This window comes from Rhizophagus irregularis, chromosome 3 (genome assembly GCF_026210795.1).
Source record: "Rhizophagus irregularis chromosome 3, complete sequence".
NCBI classification, from domain to species: Eukaryota; Fungi; Glomeromycota; class Glomeromycetes; order Glomerales; family Glomeraceae; genus Rhizophagus; species Rhizophagus irregularis.
In genome coordinates this window covers 2,562,261-2,585,287 of record NC_089431.1, presented here as the reverse complement: position 1 = coordinate 2,585,287, position 23,027 = coordinate 2,562,261, and the positions used below count along the sequence as shown (strand labels likewise).

Sequence of the window (23,027 nt, the reverse complement as noted above, 5' to 3'; positions counted from 1 at the left end):
ATCGATCAGTAAAATTTTGCTGATCTGCCTAATTTATATCTGTCGATCCCAAAATTTACATTGCCTAATCTAAATTTATCAAAAAATTTTTGACCTTAGATGCTATTAAAGATGTCAGACGAAATTGTATGGCAAATCATAAATCAACAATTTTGTTCCTATAAAGTCAAGTAAGCTTTTTTAAGTCGTTTATTTAGCATTGTTTTTCTTTTATTAATTGTTCAATTATCGAAATTTTCCTTTTAGAACTGTAACCCAGAACTTTTGTCGAAATGAATATAATGTTACAGGGTTTTGTAGTAGACAATCATGTCCTTTAGCTAATTCTAAATATGCAACAGTTCGTGAGATTGATGGTATTAATTATACTAAGCTTACCTTGTTTATTGTTATTATTATTATTATTTCAATTTTTATAATTTTTTTATGATATAAATTTAGGTGTAATTTATTTGTACAAAAAAATTCCTGATCGGGCAAATATGCCAGCTAAAATGTGGGAACGTGTTAAATTCTCAAAAAATTATTCTAAAGCATTAGAGCAGGTATGCTAAACTTTATTAACTTTTGATTTTAAACTTTTATAACTCGTAAAATCAGATTTCTTTGTATTGAAAATTTATAGATTGATAATGAATTAATGAATTGGCCAAATTTTTTGATTCATAAATGTAAACAACGTTTAACCAAAATAACACAATATTTAATACGGATGAGAAAATTAAGATTAAAAGATCGGTAATTATATTCATTGCTCTTTTTCAAATTACTTATTTTTAATTTATTTATTTTTCTTAAATTCTTCAAAAGACCGAAACTTGTTGGTATCAAAAAGAAAGTTGAGAGGCGTGAGGCTACAAGAGAACGAAAAGCTGAAGCAGCAGCACGATTGGATAAAACTATTGAAAAAGAATTGATTAACCGTCTAAAAAGTAAAGCATATGGCGACACGCCACTCAATGTTAATGAAGACGTATGGAGATCAGTCTTGGAAGGTGATAAAGTTGAGGCAGAAGATGATATCACTAGTGAAAGTGAAGTTGAAGACTTGGAAGTTGAAAATGAATTTGTTGAAAATGATAGTGAAATTGAATTAGAAGATTTAGAAGATATTCTCGAGCATCATCAAGAGGTTTATTTCCGTTTAAAATATTTATTCGATTAATACATATATAAAATGCTTATAATCAACATTCATAGAAATACGAAGAGGAGAATAGTGACACAGAAAGCTCTGAAGAAATAGATAACGATGAGGAAGAAGAGGAGGAACAAGAAATCGAAGCGAAAGAGAATAACAAAGTAAAGAAAACTTTTTTTTGCAATTTTAATAATTTTAGATAACACCCTAATTTTATAATTTTTTATGTTAATAGAGCAAGAGAAGAACTATAAATAAAGATCCTCGACCGAAAAAGAAAAAACGTGAGCATTTCATTTGAAATTTTTCTTTGATTATTTGATACATCTGTTAATCTGATAATAACATTTCTAACTAAAAAAACAATTTTCAATTAAAGGTGGAACATATGTTGAAGTTGAATATGAACATGAGCACGAACAGTCTATTTCCGAATTACCCACCTGGTAAACTCATTTGGATTCATTCGAACTTTTTTAAAAGAGCTTCGGATAAAATATAATTTCATTATGGCATTAGAATGAATAATAGCAATTTAAAATTTTTTTTGGAATGTTAGCATTATTCGTTAATAAAAAGTTATAATTTCAAGCTAAGAAAGTAATTAATAGCATACAAATATTTGTATTAGTCTATAATCAATGGATCATCGCTACTTCCCGAACCTTTGATTGACTCTTGAAATGTTGTATCAATATTCGATTTCCAACACCAAATCGAACCGTCATCACAAACTGATACAATCCATTGACTATTTTTTGAGAAGTCGATTTGTCGAATTGTGCTTTTGCAATCTGACTCGAGGATAATAGGTTTCTTGATAACTGCGCTTTTACTTACGCGAGTACCTCTTTTCCTTTTTACGCTAGATTTCTTTACCAAATATTCTGCTTTTTTCTTTTCGATATAGCCGTCAATATAATACGGAATATCTTTTGTGTCCCACAAATAAATTTTTCCCACTTGATTTCCCGTTGCAAGCATTCGAAAGTCATACGAAAATCCAAAGCGAATAAACCAGATGTCACTATGTGTGAATTCTAATTCACAAATTATATCGAAGTTCGCTTGTTGCTAGAAAGTTAAACCCATTAGTTGTTGGAATATTAGAAATAAGAAGAATAAGAAAAAACCATTTTAATTTGATAGTTATATCACATGCTCTTACCTTACTAGGAGTAGCTGGTCCACCTACAACTACTGTTGTGATGTTAGACTTATCGAACGCCACCAATTCTACATCAGGTTTCCACAACACAATCTTTGCATCAGCAGCACATCTTGATAGTAATAAATCGCCGTACCATCTTACACAGTCAATAAAGTTGTTGTGCAATTCAGTTGTAGAAAAGATGGGATAATGCACAGTCACCGCCCTTGATGGTGCAACATGTGGCGAACAACATGATTGTTGTTCTCGTTGTGACAATTGTTGAGAATGAGATGACGAAGGGTTTGAATTAATGGACGACCCTATTGCATGTTTGATTACCGGCGTACATAGCGTCCATATCTTGACTGCGCAATCCATTCCAGATGAAGCTAAGAAATCACCGGTTAAATGCACATCCTAAAGAATTAAGTTCTTATAAGCATACATTTAAAAAGAAGAGTTTCAATGACATTTTGAACCATTACAATGCTCAAAACCGGCTCACGATGGCCGCATTCTCCGCCAAAGATGGCGACAGTCTGCATGGTCTTGAGGTTCCACAAACGTATAGAAAGATCTTTACTCGCTGAGAAGAGTAAAGATGGTTCCCTCGGGTGAAATTTTATTTCATTAATTTCCTATATATTATTATAAACTTTAAATTTAATTAAAAATAAAATTGAGTTGCATCAAACTTACGTTGCCGTGGCCCGTAAGAGCCTTAGAGTATAAAATTTAACGAAATATTTAGTCATACAAGCAGCTTAATTAAATCAATACGTAATATAAATATGCCATACCTTCATAGCCGATCCAACACTTGTGTTTATGATTTTAATAATGCTTGTAGCTCCAGCTACAGCAAGTAGCGGTGCACCTATATTTGGATCGACCGACCAAGCGCAGCAATAAAAATTCTCTCCCTCCTGCAGTATAAACAAAGGAATTGTTATTTAATATATCAAAACTACAAAAAATACACAAATGTACATTTGATTACATCGTCATCCACGTAGGTTTGAACTACTTTAAGTGCCACAGGTTTGTCACTGTCAAGACGGGCGATTATAACCTAAGAAAAATAAAACCAATAAAAGCTAATAAGGTTAAAAAGGTGGTAAAAACGGACAAAATACGCGAAAACGGACAAAGTACGCGTTGAAATTTTTTATTAAAACAGTGTATTTACATTACGTCCACCAACAACAGCGAAAATATTATTATCGTGTGGGTCATAGCGATTGAAACTCACGCCATAGTAGGATGTTTTTGCCGTTTCCTTTCAAATTTAAGTGTTTTAATAGTTCTATTATTATTATTACAAGATTATGTTTTATTACTTTGTCTGTAGTCTGTACCATAATAGTATGTTCCAGGCAGTATTTCTTTGGTTCCGACATGTTTCTCAATGAATACTGAATACGAACTGAACGAAACGAATAAAGTCGCGTCTGAGGTGGAAAAATCATGTGACATACTGACCACCCTAATTTAAAAATTTGTCATACAGTATTATACTATGCCAATAAATATGACGCAGCACGATTGAAATTTGTTCAATGTTTTCTTTTTAATCTTTTTTTAAGCAAATAATGTCTGATATAGAAGACGAAATTCTTGCACTCACTGGTGATGTCGGTGAAAATTCAAAACGTTCCGAACAAGCTTCTGAACCGGGTGGTTCACAGTCTGGATCTGGTGAAGAAGATACACGTACTTCTCAAAAAAGGAAGAGTAGAGGTTCAAGATCTCCATCGCCTGAAGACGAATACTTTGAGGATGGTGGTAAGGATAAACGCCGAAGAGGTTCCCCTGGAGAATATGGGCCAGATTTGTATCATGATAGAAATGATAGAGAAAGATTGGGAAACTTAAACGAACTTGCACGAGAAAGGATCTTGGCTGACAGAGCCGAAAAGAAACAACACCACTTGGATCTGCATGCAGTCCAGCAGTTATTTGATCCATTAGATGATAAATCTAAGAGATCTTCACGAGCGAAAAAGGCAAGCAAAAAAAAATTTAATGAATTCAAACGTCGACGTGCAGAAAAGGAACAAAAAACAAAATCTGGTTCTCAAAGTCCTGAACTTGAGCATGCCTCATCATCAAATGATGAATATGAAGGGGATGGCGAAAAAGATAGTACTCATGAAGTAAGTTCGTAGCTTTTTCAAATTTTTGATTTAGAATAAATACTTATATTCTTATTTTAAATCTGAATTATTATCAGGATATTACACTGCAAGAATTAAGAACCATCCAAGTATCCCGGCATATGCTTGTAAATTGGATGTTCGCTCCATTCTTAGCTGACGCCATAGTAGGATGTTACGTTCGATTGCATATTGGAGATAGAGAAGATAAACAAGTGTATCGTTTGTGTGAGATTGAAGGTGTCGAGGCTACAGAAAACAAATATTACGTTGACAAGACTATTACAAATAAAGTGCTCAAACTTAGACATGCTGATGCTGTTAAATGCTGGCCTATGGATATTGTATCCAATCAATATGTTGATCAAGTAAATAATTTTCCTTTTTTTTTAAAAAAAAAATGTATAAATATAAATACATACACATTAATAATTGTTAATTATTATTCCAATATTTTAGTCCGAATTTGAGCGTTGGTTAATTACTATGAAACATCATAATATGGAATTGCCATCGAAAGAACATACTTCTCGCAAACAAGAAGATTTAAATAGGGCTAAAGAGTATATACTTACAGAAAAAGATGTTGAAAATATTGTTCAACAAAAGAAAGCCCTACGCGGCGAAAAGAAAGAGTTGACGATCGAAAAATCAAATTTAACAACTCTCAAATATTTTGCAGAGCTTAGAGGAGATATAAAGGAAGCTAAAGAGTTAGATGCAAGGATACAAGAGATTAGCGAAGAACTTGAATCAAAATTTGCCGAACGTGATCCAACTGATGACGTTTGGGCACGTATTAATGCGAGAAACAAAAAGCAAAATAAAGAGGATGCCCGTGCAGCGGAGCAGCGCAAGATTGAACTTGCCAAAGGAATCAGAAAATATGTTCCTCATGAGATTAAGAAAGAGCCTAACGTCAAAAAGCCCAAAGGGGAAGGATTTGAGGACAATGACCGGACAGTTAGAATGTGCGAGTTTAAGAAATTAATTTATATTTCCGATATTCCACTCAATTTAAAGACAGATCCCTATTGGAATTATGGTGAGGAGAATGAGAAAGTTGTAGCGGAATATTCCATTAAATATTCGCAATTCCGCGAAAATATTGATTCTAATCAATCCCTATCCTTTCGGGATCTAATGCAAAGAAATCAATCTGAACAAATGAGCCTTCTATCACATATGCTTTAGTGGATTCTAATTTAAATGTTTTTATAATATAATTATAAAATTTACAAATAAATTAATTGATTTGCTCGATTTATATAAACTTTAAATACGATCGGGTTTCATTATTATTAAAAAATCTAAAATTTTGACAAAGTTCAAAATGTAAAAGAAAAATCACATTTATAACTTATTTATATCGTTAGTTCACATTCAATAATTTCATTAGGGACATTAGAAAAGATGGAACCGCTTTTATTAATTTTAATATTAAAGGATTTGATTGTGAAGGAAAATTGAAAAAGTTGAAAAGGAAATATTGGTTTTTACTTCAGAGTCAAATAAAAAAATTTTTTGGATTTTGGTAAAGAACCTAGTACTGTCATCTTATTTAATTATGGAGATTGATTTTTTTTTGGAATTTTTTGAATAATATTTTGAATTATATTTCAATTAAGTTATATATTATAGACGAGCTCTACTCAAGGATCAATGGCAGCTTTATTTTCAGTGAAAAAATTACATTAACAGCAGTTTCATCTCGTAGTTATTACAATATTTCTGATAGTAACATTCCAAGTCCTTTTAGTTTAATAAAACTGAAGAGAGTTAGTTTAATAATTGATGGTCAATAGCTACAATACCGGAAGTTTTTTCAAATATTTTAGATAATGATTTAAGAAAATTTTGGAAAACATCTTAGATATATAAACTTTCAGCTAATAAAACAGCTTAAATGGAATGAACACGAATAAAAAAATGCACGAGAATTTAATTACAAAATTAAAATCGAAGGATAATTTTTGTAATGGCTGAACAATATAAAAGATCTATTTTTAGATTAATTTCCTTTCCTTAATACTGGAATTTTTTCATACTATTCAATAAGAAAAATAAATTATATGACGAGACAAACACATTTAAACAAGAAATGGGAAATTAATGATGGTGAACGAGGATAATAAAATAGTTGTAGAAATTCCTGACATGATGAACGGAAATAATATTTTGAAGTCCCTGATATAGTGAACGAAATTGATATTCTAGAAATACCGTAGATGGTTTATTTCTTTAATTATTAACATTTTTGAATAATTATATATAATTATTAACCTTTGTTAACTGTAGAAATTAAGATTCGTTTCAATTACCATGTAAGTTGATTACTTATTTTATTTAAATCCTATAATTTACTTATACTGTATATATTATATACAGTACTCTTTAAACAGAATTATTGTATATTAGGAAATTGGACCTTGGTAAAAAAAATTAATGAACTTGGGAATCGTGAAATCTTTCTATGCAACAATGTAACAATGTATGGAGATGGAGTCTGATGCTGGGAATTTTGAGCAGTATTGATAATAGATATATCTTAGATCATGATCCGCATTTATGTCATTATTTCATTATCATCATAAATATTTAATAATGAAAGAATTATTCTGTTTAATAATCAATTGAAGTTTTAATTTTTCGATAGAAAAGATCATAAAGCTACATTAACAGCGAATCAATACCATAAAACAAGCTATTAAAGCAAAAAAGAAGCTCAAAACAATACCTTAAAATAGGTACAGGTAAAATTTAGATCATGTTTATACATCACGTGGATCACATGTTGCTTGAGCGCGTATTTAAAAAGGTTTACAATGAATATATTGACTTACGGAAGTACCTTTTTATTTAATTTTATTGTCTAAAGTTAAAATGATATAGATAATAGAAATTAAGCCATGCCTCAGATTTTTAAATAACAGGCAGGACGACTCCGCTAAGGGGCTGGGTATTTAACGTTATGTATAGTTTAGTCTACCGTTTGTAATGGTGGTAACTTTCAGAGATTTCCCTTGTTATTGCCCCAGTCTGTCTATATTTAACAAAATAAAAAATATATATATATACTGACTTACCTAAAAGAAAACAATGGGAAGCATACGAACTTTTAATTTATGAAATTTATTCTAAAAATATAATTATTTTAAAAAAATCGTTTTTTAAACAAAATACAAAATTGGTAAATTTGACACCAGGTACCAAATACCAATATGGTTTACTTAGAGGATCTGGACTTGGAAGATTTATGGACTATGTTTATGATAATTTGGATGGAGAGCTTGCAAATACTGTCTAAATAAATCTACAATGCAACGGAAAGAAAACTATGCCATTTTGGATAAATGGTATAGGCATAAATAATTTATCAAATCTTTATACTTGAAGAAATGAAAGTTGTAGTTAAAGTAGAATTAAATCTTTTATTTGGAAAAAAAGAAATTCAAAAGTTATTCAGTCAAGAGAAAGAATTTTATCTAGGAAATGATTTATTATCATCTTATTCAATAGAGAAAATAGGCAATACAACAAAATAGAAACGAAACAAAAAGAAATAGTATGAACAAAATTTTTATATTTCTATAGAAGAGAATGAATCTATTTCATATCCTAATTCCTCAGCATACATTACAAATTTGCTAGGATTAAATTCAGGGGAATGCCTAGTTTGTGACATATTACCAATTAATAATTCCGTAGAAGTTTGAAACCACATTTTCATCAATTATTAAAGGCTATAATAAATACGTAAGATTGAACATAATTATTGCAAAAACTGCAAAACTGTAATATTTTGGCTAATAGACTTAACCAAATTATACCTCAATTAATGGCAATTGAAAATCGCAAAATATTCCTATATAAAAATATATAGTAATGGAGCTTGGCTTTTTTGGAATTATATTTCAAATGATTCTATATGAGCCTAGTCTGATCCGACAAAATTTAAATTATCATTATTAATAATAATACCAAGAAGTAAAAATTAAAAATGATGATATCGAAAGATTAGTAAATTTATGGAATAAATTATAAAAACTAGATGGTTTTATTGAAGAGGTAAATAAGTAAAATGGACGAAGAAGAGTACAATAGAATATGTAAAAATATACAACAAGAGAATAAGTATATAATTAAAGAAGGATTATTATATACTGTATATTATTATATAAGAGAAAGGGTGAAAGGAATTTGAGGTTATCATTATTTGATCTCTGAATAATGATAATAATTATACATACAACATATGACATTGACTGCGAAAATAAATTTTGTTTATCCCTGCAAAACGTCCTTCTTTTCGTACTATTCTATATGAGCCTGGTCTGATCCGGCTAGTTATTGATAACCATTCACCCCAAAATAGATAATAATGATGAAAAACTTCTTTCACATTCTATTGAAGTATTAATTGATGTTTTAAGAAATTTTTATTCTTTAGTAAAAGACACTTACAAAGCATTAACAGCGGAATTACTTCGTAATGGACTAATGGTATACAAGTTATTGAAACAAAGATCTGTTCTTATAGTTTTAAGTCCCTGCCATAAAATTAGTAACAATATCAGCATTTGATAAAACTGGAGAGAATAGTTTAATAATTGATGATGTTCTTTTAAAATGATTTACTATTTTTCTTTGTAAGATCGATTATGAACTTTCTATCTCAAAAATAATAGGTATAATGCAAATAATGTGTATTATTATAAATGAATTCCAAATACTTGCATTGTTTGTATATATATGTACATTCTACGAAAAAAGACTTTACAAATAACACTATGTTAGACTTTAATCTACTCTCTGTAAATTTAAAGAGAAGATTTGTTTCATTTATTATTGTATTTTGATGGTTATTAGCAATTAACACATTAAATACAGTAAGTTCAGAAAATAATGAAGTAGTGAAGTTTCATTAGCTAAAAAGTTAGTTTCAACATTAATGTTTTTAGAATTACAAGATTATTATTCACTAATTATTAATGTAATGTAGGAAAATTATACTATTATTATTAGATATGAATCTAAAAGAGCATGTTATGCTTGAGATAAATATTTATCTGCCTTAAGGTATCTTTTGGCTATACTGATAATATCATATTGAAACTTCCAATTACCTTCATCCAAATAATAATATAATTTAAAGACTTGAGTCCAAAATTTGAACTTCAATTTGTCAGAAAAATTTTCAATTATTAATATTTTTCTATATCATAGTCAATATGTACATCCAATTATTCTGATCGTTATTATTTATTATTTAACAGATTATTATTATTTAATATAATTTGATTGTTATAATTTTAATCATCTGTCTATTCTTCTTATGTTTCTTGTTCATTTCTAAAAAAAAGTAAAATAAAAAGAGGTATAAATTAGCAGTTTATAAAGTATAACAAAAAAAGTTTATATTTAGTATTCTTAACAATCTAGAAAATAGAAGTAGATCATCACAGTGATTCAAATAACTAGCAAATAAAAAAGATTAGTATTTAACAAATAGGTTATTTAATAGTTTAAGAAATACATAGCCAGTTTCTCTCTTATCTTAAACAGAAAAATTTTAAATAACTTGAAAGTAAAGCATTCTTTTATAAATTATATTATGCAATACTTTTTTGATTCTTAATTTTAATACCTATAGGCCAATTTTATAAAGAAAGAAATAGTAGTAGTTCTTATTTTACTTTAGCTAACTAAGATTTTTCTTAAAGTAAAGTTGTACTAAGATTTTTGCCATTTTTGTCTCAGTAATAATATTTGCATACTTCATTGTATGACCAATTAGTGTTGCTACCTGAAATTCATTTAATAATAAAATTAAAATCTAAAACTCAAAAACTTTATTTTTAATGAAAAATTGGTAAATCTGAAACTTTTCTAAATTATAATTAATTTTGGAAAAGTATAAAAATAGTTTAAGCAATTAATTTTATTATAAAAAATAGTTTTAGATTGAATTTTGACTAAACTAAAATTTTGAAAAAATAGTTTTGATAAGCATCTTTATAATCAACTTTCAATTAGAATAATAATAAAAAATTCTATAGGTTTTTTAAAAAAAAATAATGCCATTTTAAACAAAAACTTATTTCAAAAATCAAGTTGTGTAGAATTGGCCAAAATAATTATATAGATCTTTCCTTTATAGATAATGCTAGCTGGAATTTATTTCTTTTTTTAGATACTAACTGGTATTATCATAATTCTAGTCTTGAAAAAATGCATAAAGCTAATAGTAATTTTTTTGGCTGCACCTTATCACTATATATATAGCTTGGGATTCTAATTCTGTATATATTTAAATAAGTCATTAGCCATATATGGCTATTTATATAATATATAATAGTCAAAAAAAATATATATACTCTTTTTTTTTACCCTTACCTTACCTTTTTATATATAGCTTGAAATTCTACAAAACTTTAAATCAAATTTCTAATAAATCAGTAATTTCATAATAGTAAATATTGAAGTTTTTCTAAAATATTTTTAATGATTTAGAAGAAATTGCAAAAGCTTTACCAATTTTTAAAGAAAATTTAGGAAAGTATTCAAATATATTTTATAATTTATTAGCTAATACAGAATCTTTATGGTTTAAATGAAATGAACATGAAGTGAAAAAAATTACAGAGCTTCTGAATATAATCAAAAAGAATCATAAAAATTATATAAGAGAATATAAGAAAATTTAGTCAATATATATATATAATATATATTAAATAAAAATAAAAGTTAAAAATAAAAAAGTTTATCAAATTGGACTATTAAATGCTAAAAAAAATTACATAACTCTAATTTTTAACTTTTAAAAAAATTAGTATAACTTATGAATTGTTTTAGAAATATCCAGAATCCTTATACAGTATTAGATATTTAAGATCTTACTTTAAATAACAACTTTATTATTATCTATTTTAATAAAAATAGTGCATTATATATTATAACTACTGTTTATAACGAATTTAATATTTTAATTAAAAGCTTACTTTTCAGTTTCTTTTACAATATTATAGTTATAAAATTTCCCTTAAAGTTTGTACTAAGAGCTATCAATATTCCATTATTTTACATTCATGTAGGGCTAATAAAAGCATATTATTATCACATGATTTACATACAGTTGATTTTCATATTGCTTTACCTTAAAATTTTTTGTTATATAAACATCTATAATAGTTTATTTTCTGATTTATATTCTAGAATTTAGGTAATATTTTATATAAATTGAAATAATTCAAATTAATTTAAAATAGCATTATACATAAAATTTAATTTTTAACAAATCAAACAACGTATTTTTAATTAAAATGGAAGGAGCTATTAAACCAATTAAAGTGTTAAATTCGTAAAAAATCCGATTCCCGGTTTTTACAGCAAAATTTCAAGATAATAAAATTTGTCGTACAGTACAAACAATCGAACCTACGAACAAACGGATCAGATCGAAAAAAATTATTTCAAAAAGGTTTTTTTTTAATCTATCCAAGTATTTAATTTCTTTTATAATCAATTAGAAAAGTTTGTTAAATGACAAACCTTACAAAAGCAAATCAAAGAGCGAGAGAACTCGATGCTGCTCGATGTAAAGGTAATTTTTACATAACTTTTAAAATTACCTCAGTATTTAATTCTACTTCTTTTAAACATTTATGAATATCAATTATGTATCTAATTTTATTGAATACTTGATCCGTCGGAAATAGGTAGCTGGAACGAAGTTCCAGAATTAGCGAGAAAATATCGAAAACATAATCCGTCAGGAGTAGGCAAGTTTGAACTTTATTCACATTTTTAAAAATTTAATAAAACTGACAATCTACTTGTTTAAAAAAATTGTATAGTTCTTCAGCAATCAGCATTAGCAGAACATGCTTTAGTGCAGGCAATAGAAAAAATAGAATGTAATTATGATGATGATTCGCCAAAACACATTACTTTACAGCCTACTATTGATGAAGCAAAAATCAAGGAGGTATTTGAGAAAATCGAAGTTGCCTTGGCCGAAGCTCAAGATCAAGAGAAAAAGGTGAGAAATAAATGATTGGAGAATGGCTGAACTTGGAAAACATTTTTTTATAGCATTTGAGATTAGATTGATTCAAATATCTTATAATGGAATTAATTGTATTATTAAATTACATTTTTAATTTTTTACTAGTTTCAACAATTATATTTATACAGATATGATTTATTATTCATATGGTGATCATAATAGTTATAGTACTTTAGAGATATTATTCTCAATGAGAGTAGACGAATAATGCATTTTTTTTATATTTATATTGTAATTACTTTAGTATGCATCAATTATACTCGCGAGAGCCTATTTTGTTGTTGGAAAATATGGCAAATGTGTGGAAGTTTTAAGTACAAATTTTGTTCCATCAGAACTACCCATAGGATATAACTTTGTACTTATCATTCAAGGATTAGTTCTTAAAGGTAAGTTTATGCAATTTATATTTTAAAAAATTAGTATATTATAACTCAAAAATCCGCTCTTTGTTAGGAATGGCTCATGAATCTTTAAGTGATTTCGATGAAGCCATTGTATGTTATGACCAAGTTGCGGCATTGTTGTCACCAAATTCTAACGAAAAACAAGATCAATTGTCTAATTGGTCTGAAGAAGCTTTATATCGCGCACCTTTGTTGAAAGTACGATTAGGGTAATTGAGAAAACTAGAAAAATCATTATTACAATTGTATCATGTTTCTGAAAATATTTACTTTTTTAATCAGTGACACGAAAGGAGCTCTTCAATCATTTCGCACATATCAGTCATATGCTACACTTTGGGGGGATAAATTCAGAATCAATAAACGTGCAGTTATATACAAGTATTTTATTAAATTATTATCAAAAATATATCAAGAAGGAACGTACGATCCACCAAGTGTTACGTCAAAGTAAATATTTTATTTTTTAGTATATTATTATCATTCATCATCATTGTGTATTTGATATACTAAACTTCTCAAATTAATAGTGAGCAGTCTACAATTTATACTCCACACACATTTCGTGTTGAATTGACTGAATTACATTTATTGTATGAAAATGTCATATTTCAAATTACTTCTTTTCCAAAGGCTGGAGAAGCTAATTGGAGGGTTTTGGAAATGGTTGATCAAGTTATGTCTGACTGGACTATATTGGGTGGTGGAACTTCTGCAGAAATGCGTGAATTAATTGAGGTTGGTATGTGCTGTTAATTGCATTTCATTGAATTGTTCTTAAAATAATGTGATGACGTGATTATATTTTTTTTTCTTAAAAGATGCTTCATCGTGCAACACATAAAACATTTCAATCTCCAAGAATATTGCGACATCTCATAAATTCATTGATTACTTACGGAGATTATGAAGAAGCTGAATTGGCTCTTAGTGCATATATTGCACTTGTTGAAAAAGCGAAAGAAACAAAAATTGAAGATATTGAAAGGCAAATGCAAGAATCGCTAGAGGAAACTAAAGAATGTTCTACACTAGTTAAGCATGAAATGACGATTGAAACTTCTGAACAAGTTATACAAACGCTGATTACTGGCTCAGTACTGATGGCAAAATATATGAATAAGGTAATGCGTAAGATTCGCTTTAACTAAAATAATAATTTTACTGAATTGTCTTTATACTTTAAGGCTAAAGAAGCATTAGAAGTTGCACAAAAAGCCTTACTTTGGTATAAAGATGACAGCAATTTAGATGATGAAGAATTATACGCACATGTTTTGAGATGTGTTGGAGTTGGATATAGTTTATTTGCTGCTGAAGGTTAAAATTTGATTTTAATTAATAATTTTTATTTAAAAGAAAAATTTATCTTAATATGAATATTAAAATGAACCTATTCTTAATATTATTTTTAGAAACTGATCCTGGCAAACGATCAGAATTTCATAATAAAGCTATTGAAGTATTGAACGAGTCAATATTATTGGATTCGGAAGCATTTGAATCTCATTATCGATTATCGCTTGAATATGCCACAATAAGGGACATTAGCCAAGCAATAATTAGTATAAGACAAGCTATAAACCTTAATAGTTCAAGCATACCATGTTGGCATTTATTAGTGTTATTACTTTCTTCCCAAAAGGATTCTCAGGGGGCTCTTAAGGCATGTGAATTAGGAATAAAAGAATCGGATTGGGAAGCGGCTGATTCAACGGGTGATTATAGTACATCTTCTGCCATGGGAAATGATGATGGAGATGAATTTATTTCGTTGAAATTGACGCAAAATGCATTACAAGAGTTAGTTAATGGATCTGATGCTGCTATAAATAATTTTGATAAATTGTTTATGTTATACGCAAAAATGTTCCCAGACTATAATATTATAGCATCACCAAATGGATCAGTTTACGATGTTTCAAGTTTACGAAAACAAAACATGACGTATGAAGAAACACTTACACCTGTTACGGCGGCTAAACTGCCTGTTAGTAATAATAGTGTTAAGAGCTTTACTAGTGCTGACAAAAAGGAAGGTTACATAAGTACTGAAGGTTCGATTTCCAGTGCTGGTAATAAGGATACACTTGGTAATTATTATTAAACTAAAATTTTTTTTCCTCCACATAAAAGATAGATTCGTCAAAAATATTCAATTGTTATATGTATTTACTCTATTCTTATAAATAGATGTACCTAAAGCGAATTATACGCCATCAATAGCATCATCAAGAAATTCAGCGTCTTCTGGATTAAAACGAAGTCCTGCACAAACAATTACAGGTGTACAATTATCTACAGCAAAATCAGCTACTATACAATCACCACAAGCAACATTAAAGACAAAACAACGTCGTCAACGTGCTACTAAAGTATTGACGGACTTATGGCTTGCTTCAGCTTCAACTTTTCGAAGACTTGGAAATTTGGAAGAAGCGCAAAAAGCCATTGAAAGTGCCGAGGAAGTTGATGATTTAAGTCCCGATGTTTGGTGTCAGGTAAGCTACTAATTATGGTTATTTACTCTATAAAGGTTCGAAGTTTTAAATAATTCTTTTTTTATATACAGTTCGGGTTATTGTTATTTGCACAAGAAAGTTATGCAGATGCTATAACTTCTTTTCATAAAGCTCTTTCAATTGACAATAATCATACGTATAGTTTGGTACATTTATCCAGAGTTTATATGAAAATGGATGATCTAGAGATGGCAGAAGGACTTTTAGATAATGTTACAAAAAGTAATGGATGGAGCTGTGCAGAGGCATGGTACGTTTTTTTTTTAAGGAAATTGTGTATATTTAATATATTATTATTAGATAAATACGTATTTATATTTATATTCTTTATTAGGTTTTATCTTGGTAAAATATATCAAGCAACTAATAGAGTTAAGAGAACGAAGGATTGTTTGTGGTATGCTTTGGAGTTGGAAGAAACCAACCCTGTTAGGCCATTTAGGATTTTACCTGGATGTTTATAATAATTACAATAATTCAACCAAATTTTTAAGAACTTTTTATTTTTTTTTGGTATAGACTTGTAATTTGAACTGCATTATAATTTATTTACAGACTGTTATGTTATTTATAGAACTTTGTTAAATTAAAAATTAAAATATTTTAAATCGCTTTATTGATTAATGATAATGATGTTAAAACCATTAAATTTCAAATTTATTAGTCCGGAGCGTAGCGGGGGACTATATAATTTTATTAATTATTAGCCTACAACGAATTTTTTTTCATACTCGATCGTAAAATTAAAAATTTTTTTCTTTTTGCATTTTTAACTACATAATATAATCTTGTCAGGAAAGAAAGATGTTACTCAATTAAATATGATGAAACTTTAATTATCGAAATAGATGCGGTGAATGCATAATTTGTCACCTGGTGACACCTTTATTTACCCGCTGATCAACTAATGCCGGCCGAGAGCTCATAATGCTGGCTAAAATCACAAACCAGTATCGCGTGATTGCAAAAAAAAAAGTGTTTTGTTATGAATAATTTAAAGTAGTTTAGTATTAATTGTATTAATTCATATTTTTACAGCTTCATTATTCATTATCCAAATTTATTTTATTTATCTTTTTTTTTTGTTGCTTTGTTTACTGAAGGATATCAAGAAACATGGAAAGAAATGAAGTTGGAGTTCGCAGTGCAAAACGCGGGGCGTTCGTGACATATCACAAAAGAGTAGACCAAACCGAATACCTTTATATTTATGACTCCAAAGAAATTAAACTTTATTCTGCAGAAACGGATAATTATATCAAGACGCTTAGTATTAAAGAATACAACCTTAGAAACAACTTGACCGAAGAGAATGAGATAAAGGAAATTGTTTACATAACAGATTGTCAGTTGGATAATCCAAGCCTATTAGTTTGCTCGCGGACAAGAAAAAATTTATATCATTGTTTTATTTATGATATTGTCCATTTTGAATATCGATTATTACCTATTGATCTTGATTCTATGATACCTTCAATTAATGATGTTATTATCGATAAAATTGAAACCGATGTAAGTTTTAATTTTTTTTTTATTCCCGCTCTTTTTTAAATAAATTTATCTCTAATTAATAATCATTAATCATTTAATTAAGGGTGAAATATCAACCTATGTTTTCATCTTTGCGTCCGTAATTGGATTATCAATATATTGGCTTGCTTACAATCCTTATTTACAACAAAGCTTTAATTACATAAGGGAACTTAATGTAAAATTATCTACTAAAGATTCTATTACAGCCGTGAATACTTATAATGATTTAGATGAAACATTTGGTGATAATAATGTTTTTTATGTAATAGCAGGAGGTGTACAAGGAAATATAGAATATTTTGAGATTATGAATGATGGATCAGATTATAAAACGTGGTCAATGCCAATGTTGAAATTGACTGGTACCTCAGATCCAGTACCACCTGTTACCCATATAGTTATACGTAACCTAAAAGATTTTAAAGAACGATTATTATTTATTGGACATGGACATCTTAATTCCCGTATTTTTAATAAATCTCCATTGGCTCGCCTTGACAGAATTCCAATAGTAAGAATTTCAACAATATCATTTGATGACAACAAGAAAAATTGGAATGATGTTAGTATAGTTGTTGGGAACCCTGGAGCTGATGTTACCAGAGGGGAAATCATCACCATGTTTGTTACATTAACTGAAATGGGGTATAATTTATATGTAGCATTGGACATGTACTATAGACCAAATAATTATCGACCTCATGATGGTATAGAAGTTGCACATTATAAAATTGAAAATTTAAAAAATGTTACAGTAAATTGGCATCGTATAGATTCACTTTGTAGAAAATCACCGAATAATAATGAAATTCCTCTCTTAGATATTTATGCGGATCAATATAATAGGGGTCTTAAACTTGTTTTACCAAATGAAGTTGAATGGTATCAAATTTCACCTTTACCACTTGACAGTGATGATGATGATGACATACCATCATTTGAAAAATGGTTTGGAAAATTAGAATTTAATCATCTTGGGCCATACAACATTGAATCAATTAAGGACATTAATGCTCAAAGAGAAAAATATGAAGATGAATTAATGATTGATAAATTACTTGAAAAAGAAAGCATTGACTATAAAGAAATATACCCTCCTCAAAGTAAATCCGATTTGAAAAATTTATTCGACGAATTATTTAGCAAGAATAAAGAGGATTTGGTTTGGAAATATGGTATAATTTATTACTTGTTAAAAGATTGGAAATTTATTCATAAACATTCACAAATGTTTGCCGCGCGATACTTAATTTCATCACAGGAAGTACAAATATTTGTTGACGGATGTTGGGCGTTGGATCATGAAAGATTTGACGATGGACTTGGACGCCTTTCTGATCCGATCGTGAAAAAATTACTTTTACAATTTCCTAGGATTGATGAGAAAATCATGAAAATTTTCTTAATTTCTTCATGTCCTGATCACGCATTAAAATATTCTCATTACCGATGTATAGTAAGAAGTTCAATTGAAATGATGGAACTTTACATTGAGGCTCTTATACGTAATAGTATTTTGAATGTTAGAGAAGCATTAAAATTTTCAGTAAGTTTATTTTAATTTTTTATTTCAAATTTTTTATTTTTTATTTTTTATCCAATGATTCAAATTTTTTTTTTTGCAATTTTTTTTAGCGACAAAACAAGTCAGAAGATGATGAAAGTATTAGAGAACGACTTTTAAAAAAATTATTAAATATATGTGTTATTGAGGATAAGACAGAAACAAGAGAATATGAAAAAGAATTGTTAAGTTTATTCTTTGATAATTATGAGGAAAAATTCATTTTACGATATTGGGAAAGTAGTAAAGAATCAAAATTATTATGGTTTTACATTAGAATACTTGCACAAATTGAAAATTACAGAGATTCATTCATATATTATCAAGTTTATAAATGGTTTAAAAGGATTTACTTGAAGGATGAGTTAATAGCTGATGAATTACAATTTGGTATGACCATTGAATCAAAGAAAAATGAAGAAGATTCTGACGAAGAAGAACTTGAAGATGATATTAAAGAAAAATTGAACCATTACAAAAAATTATTTACAGGTTTTTTTTTAAAAATAATAATAATAATAATATTTTTTTTTTCCAGAGAAATTAAAATAGATAACTTTTTTTTTTATAGGTACTCAATCATATAGTGATCAAATGGGAATTAACTTTGATTCAAGTACAAATAAATCCAAATCACAAGAGGAAATGAAAAAACGTAAACGACAAGAAAAAGAAAAATATTATGAACAACAAGGAGTGAAAAGAGATAGGGTCACACCATTATTGAGAAATCGCTCACCTCTTTCAGCATCAAATAGTAACAACATGTAAAAAAAAAAAGCCAATAATAATATCAAATATATCATATAAAATGTATTTAACCTTATTATACATATAAAATTTTTACGCGATAATAATATTAATAATAATACTTACTACAATACTTACTACAATAATACTAATAATGATGGCAACATTTCTATTAATTGCGCAGTTTCATTAATAATAATTTATAATTAAAAAAATATTTATAAAAATCACGAAAGCACGCGAAAAAATTTGCCATTATGAAATTTTATAAAATTATTTATGGTAATATAAATTAAGATCGGATAAATTGGTTATGGGCAGAATTTTAAAGTTGACAAAATATTAAAAAACGTGTCATTAATATATGTATATAGTGATACAAGAAGTTGGCTCGTGATTATCAAGGTTTTGTTTTTTTTTGTGTAATGGTACTAATGGCACTTTAATATATATATGTCACCTGCCAAAACAGAAAAAAATATTTGAAATAACAAGTTTTAATTCCAGCCATTTTTTTAATGTAAATTGGCGGTTAAACAGTTAGTTAGTTAGTTAATGGTTAGTTAATGGTTAAACAGTTAAACAGAGAACCAAATTCTTTTTGGATCAAACGTGATCTAAATGGATCAATATATAGAATAATCTATTGTCAACACTATAAATGGAAAGGAATAACTTTTTATTGCGAATTGTACGACCGGTACAACCACGCGTCAATGTCACTTTTGAATGAATACAAATTAAGTTGACATTCAGTACAATATAGATTAGGCAAGAAGAAAAGCTTAGAATATTGCATACATGATGCATCAAATACTCTATGAGCGTATTTTTATTAAGTTAAATAAAACTGTACGAAAACCAAAATTGAAAAAAGATGATGATTGTCGATCATGCTTTTTTGTACGAAAAGAAAAAAGAAAAAAAAAGTGGGAGAAAAAAAAAAGAAAAGAAAAGAAAAAAGAAAAGAAAATAATAACAATAATAATAAATATTTTCGTATATCAATATATATCAATAGGGGAAAGAAAAGAGTTTAAAAGTGAACGAATGAATCAATATATATATCAATAGGGGAAAGAAAAGAGTTTAAAAGTGAAACGAATGAATGAAAAAGAACTTTTATAAGTCTAGACTTATTATTGAATATTCGATTTGCAATTTTTTTTTAAAATATTTTAAAATATTTTCGTTCAAATCGTTTTTTTCACAAATATTTTATTAGTAAATTAGGTTGATTAAGTTGATTAAAGTTGATTAAAAAAAAAAAAAATTTTTTTTTTTTTTGGTTGATTAAAAATTTTTGATGATGATAAGCTTATTTAAGAAATTATAATTTTGAATCACCAAAAAAAATAAATAAATAAATAAATAAATAAAATTTTTTTAATAAAAAAAATAAAAAAGTATATTTACTTACTAATACATTATTATTAATGTTAATGGATCAAAAAAAATTTCGTTTTTTTTTTCAAAAAAAAAGTTTTTTTTTATAACATAACAAACATTCCCTTTTAAAAAACATCATCATCATAAAAAAAAACAAATCTTAAAAAAACTCTTTTTCTTTCTTTCCTTTTTTTTTTTTTTTAAAAAAAAAAAAAAAAAGAAAGTATAGAAAAGTTTTATAGAACATCTACAATATTAGAACATCTAAAATATTACTTGTACGCACATATGTATAAAAAAAGACGTTGATCCTCTCGAATATTTAAAATTTTTTTTTTTTAAAAAAAAGTAAAAAATAATAACATTCCTTATTTCGATTCAGAATCGGAAGGTATACATACGGGAATGTAAATTATTTTATTTTATTTTATTTTATTTTTTATTTTATTTTTTTATTTTCTCATGTGGGGACAGGTGGGGTAAAAAAAAAAAATTTACAGAGCAGGTAAAAAAAAGTGATCCGTTCACCGTTCACCGTTCACAACCGATAAAAAAAAAAAATATTACGTAAAAAAAAAATCATGTCATGATTTTTTATAAACAGGTTTTTTTTTTTTACAAAAAAAAAAAATATTTTCGGAATATACTTATTTTATTCAAGTTAATTCATAATAAAATACTATTTTTTTTATAAAAAAAAAACAAACAAAACAAAACTGAGAATATTTTTTTTTAAAAAGAAAAAAAAATTCTTAGATCGGTAATTCGTTTAAAAAGGGGAAAATTTTTTTTTTTTATAAAAAAATAAATCCCCGCGGTCATCATTTTTTACACTAAATATACAGTCATTTGATCATTTTATTATTTTTTTTTTTATAAACTAAACTTTTTTATTTATCTTTATTTGTCAAACCCAGATGAGTAACGGATTACAGGGAAACCCTTTTTTTTTTCGAAAGAAATAATAATAATAATAAATAAATAATAATAATAATAATGTTTGTTTGTTGAAAAAATTGATAGGGGGGGAAAAAAAATGAAGAAATGAAGAAAAAAGGAGGGAAAGAGAGAGAAAGAGAGAAAACGGTAAGGAATGTAACTAAAAATTAGGGGGGGGGGGGGTGAAAAGTAACAAAAATGTTTAAAATGACAAACTTTAAGATTCATTGACAACATTGTCAAAAATAAAAAAAAAAAATTTTTCATTAATTAGCTTAACTTTTAAATAATAAATAAATAAAGTATCACCAATTGATTTAAATTTCATCAAATTGGATCCGTTCCGTGACTGTTTAATAAATTAATTTTTTTTTTTTTCGAAAATTATATATATATATTATATATAATATATATATATAATAATAAATTAATATATAAATTTTTAAATTATTTTATATTACAAATTATGCAATTCATTTCTTTTTTCTTTTTATTTTTATTTTTAATTATCATTAATTTCTTTTTTCTTTTTTTTTTTAATAAATATATATTAAAAAAAAAATAATTATATTTTATATTTATTTTTATATAAAAAAAAAAAAAAGGTTTTTTTAGTAACTTAAATTTTTTTTTTATAAAAAAAAAAAGAAGAAAAAAGAGGAAAAAAAGGGGGCTGATTTTTTTTTTTTTTGGTGAAATACAAACATTAACATCATTATACATAAAAATATCATGGATCAAAAGTTATTAGGTAGGGATCAGATATTATCCGTTTAAATTTCATTTGATTTAATTTTATGAAACCTGTAAGGAATTGAATGTAAGATCAAGTAAGTATCATACGTTATGGGAAAATATTAAAAAAAAAAAAAAAAAAAAATTTATAAATAAAAAAATTATTATAAATTATAATTTATAAATAAATATAAAAAAAAAAAAAAAAAAAAAAAAAAAAAAAAAAAAAAAAAAAAATAAAAAAAAAAAAAAAAAAAAAAAAAAAAAAAAAAAAAAAAAAAAAAATTTTTTTTTTATATTTTTTATTTATTTTATTAAAACAATAAAATATGTAAAGAAGTATATGTATGCGCGTTATGATAAAGAAGAACCTTTTACGATAGAGTAAAAAATTTAGCGTACATATAACATATTTATAAACAATAGAATGAAATTTATGACATTATTGTAATGATTTTTTTTGGTTTCTTTTTCTTTTCCTTTTTACGTTTTAAATATTCCAAAAAAATATTTTTGAGTAACAGAATCCGACTTTAAATGGATCCGATTACGTAATACAAGATATATATGATCCAATTCAGAAAAAAAAATCTTTTTCTTTTTAAGGTGAGAGGTGAGGAAAGTTAAAAAAGTATTTGTTAGAATAAAAAAATTTTTTTTAAATAGATTT

At 27.0% G+C, this 23,027-nt stretch overlaps 5 protein-coding genes across 5 annotated transcripts; 4 read left to right on the top strand and 1 right to left on the bottom strand.

Annotated features, from left to right (window-relative positions):
- Window positions 1–71: 71 nt before the first annotated feature.
- OCT59_020627 (ribosome biosynthesis protein) lies at window positions 72–1,591 on the top strand (the record flags this gene model as incomplete). Its single annotated transcript, XM_025317660.2, has 8 exons — window positions 72–170; window positions 247–356; window positions 442–545; window positions 626–738; window positions 811–1,132; window positions 1,201–1,302; window positions 1,377–1,425; window positions 1,521–1,591. The coding sequence occupies exons 1-8, from the start codon at window positions 100–102 to the stop codon at window positions 1,589–1,591; spliced, it is 942 nt and encodes a 313-aa protein (XP_025177903.1). The 5' UTR covers window positions 72–99.
- A 177-nt stretch (window positions 1,592–1,768) lies between these two features.
- OCT59_020626 (uncharacterized protein) lies at window positions 1,769–3,694 on the bottom strand (the record flags this gene model as incomplete). The annotated part of the gene is made up of 8 exons (XM_066149307.1): window positions 1,769–2,215; window positions 2,310–2,711; window positions 2,780–2,932; window positions 2,994–3,014; window positions 3,095–3,220; window positions 3,295–3,366; window positions 3,484–3,573; window positions 3,653–3,694. The coding sequence occupies 8 exons, from the start codon at window positions 3,692–3,694 to the stop codon at window positions 1,769–1,771; spliced, it is 1,353 nt and encodes a 450-aa protein (XP_065990226.1).
- A 142-nt stretch (window positions 3,695–3,836) lies between these two features.
- Window positions 3,837–6,255, top strand: OCT59_020625 (uncharacterized protein). Its single transcript, XM_025317661.2, has 3 exons — window positions 3,837–4,450; window positions 4,528–4,818; window positions 4,910–6,255. Exons 1-3 carry the CDS (start codon window positions 3,887–3,889, stop codon window positions 5,642–5,644), a joined length of 1,590 nt encoding a protein of 529 aa, XP_025177905.1. The 5' UTR covers window positions 3,837–3,886; the 3' UTR covers window positions 5,645–6,255.
- Window positions 6,256–11,992: 5,737 nt separating this feature from the next.
- On the top strand, window positions 11,993–16,052 carry OCT59_020624 (uncharacterized protein; the record flags this gene model as incomplete). The annotated part of the gene is made up of 13 exons (XM_025317662.2): window positions 11,993–12,053; window positions 12,169–12,231; window positions 12,307–12,491; window positions 12,763–12,907; window positions 12,975–13,134; window positions 13,208–13,375; window positions 13,456–13,663; window positions 13,747–14,049; window positions 14,113–14,245; window positions 14,341–15,018; window positions 15,119–15,426; window positions 15,498–15,697; window positions 15,782–16,052. 13 exons carry the CDS (start codon window positions 11,993–11,995, stop codon window positions 15,909–15,911), a joined length of 2,742 nt encoding a protein of 913 aa, XP_025177906.1. The 3' UTR covers window positions 15,912–16,052.
- Window positions 16,053–16,464: 412 nt separating this feature from the next.
- Window positions 16,465–19,524, top strand: OCT59_020623 (uncharacterized protein). The gene is made up of 4 exons (XM_025317663.2): window positions 16,465–16,959; window positions 17,042–18,526; window positions 18,616–19,036; window positions 19,116–19,524. Exons 1-4 carry the CDS (start codon window positions 16,564–16,566, stop codon window positions 19,313–19,315), a joined length of 2,502 nt encoding a protein of 833 aa, XP_025177907.2. The 5' UTR covers window positions 16,465–16,563; the 3' UTR covers window positions 19,316–19,524.
- The last annotated feature ends 3,503 nt before the right edge of the window (window positions 19,525–23,027 follow it).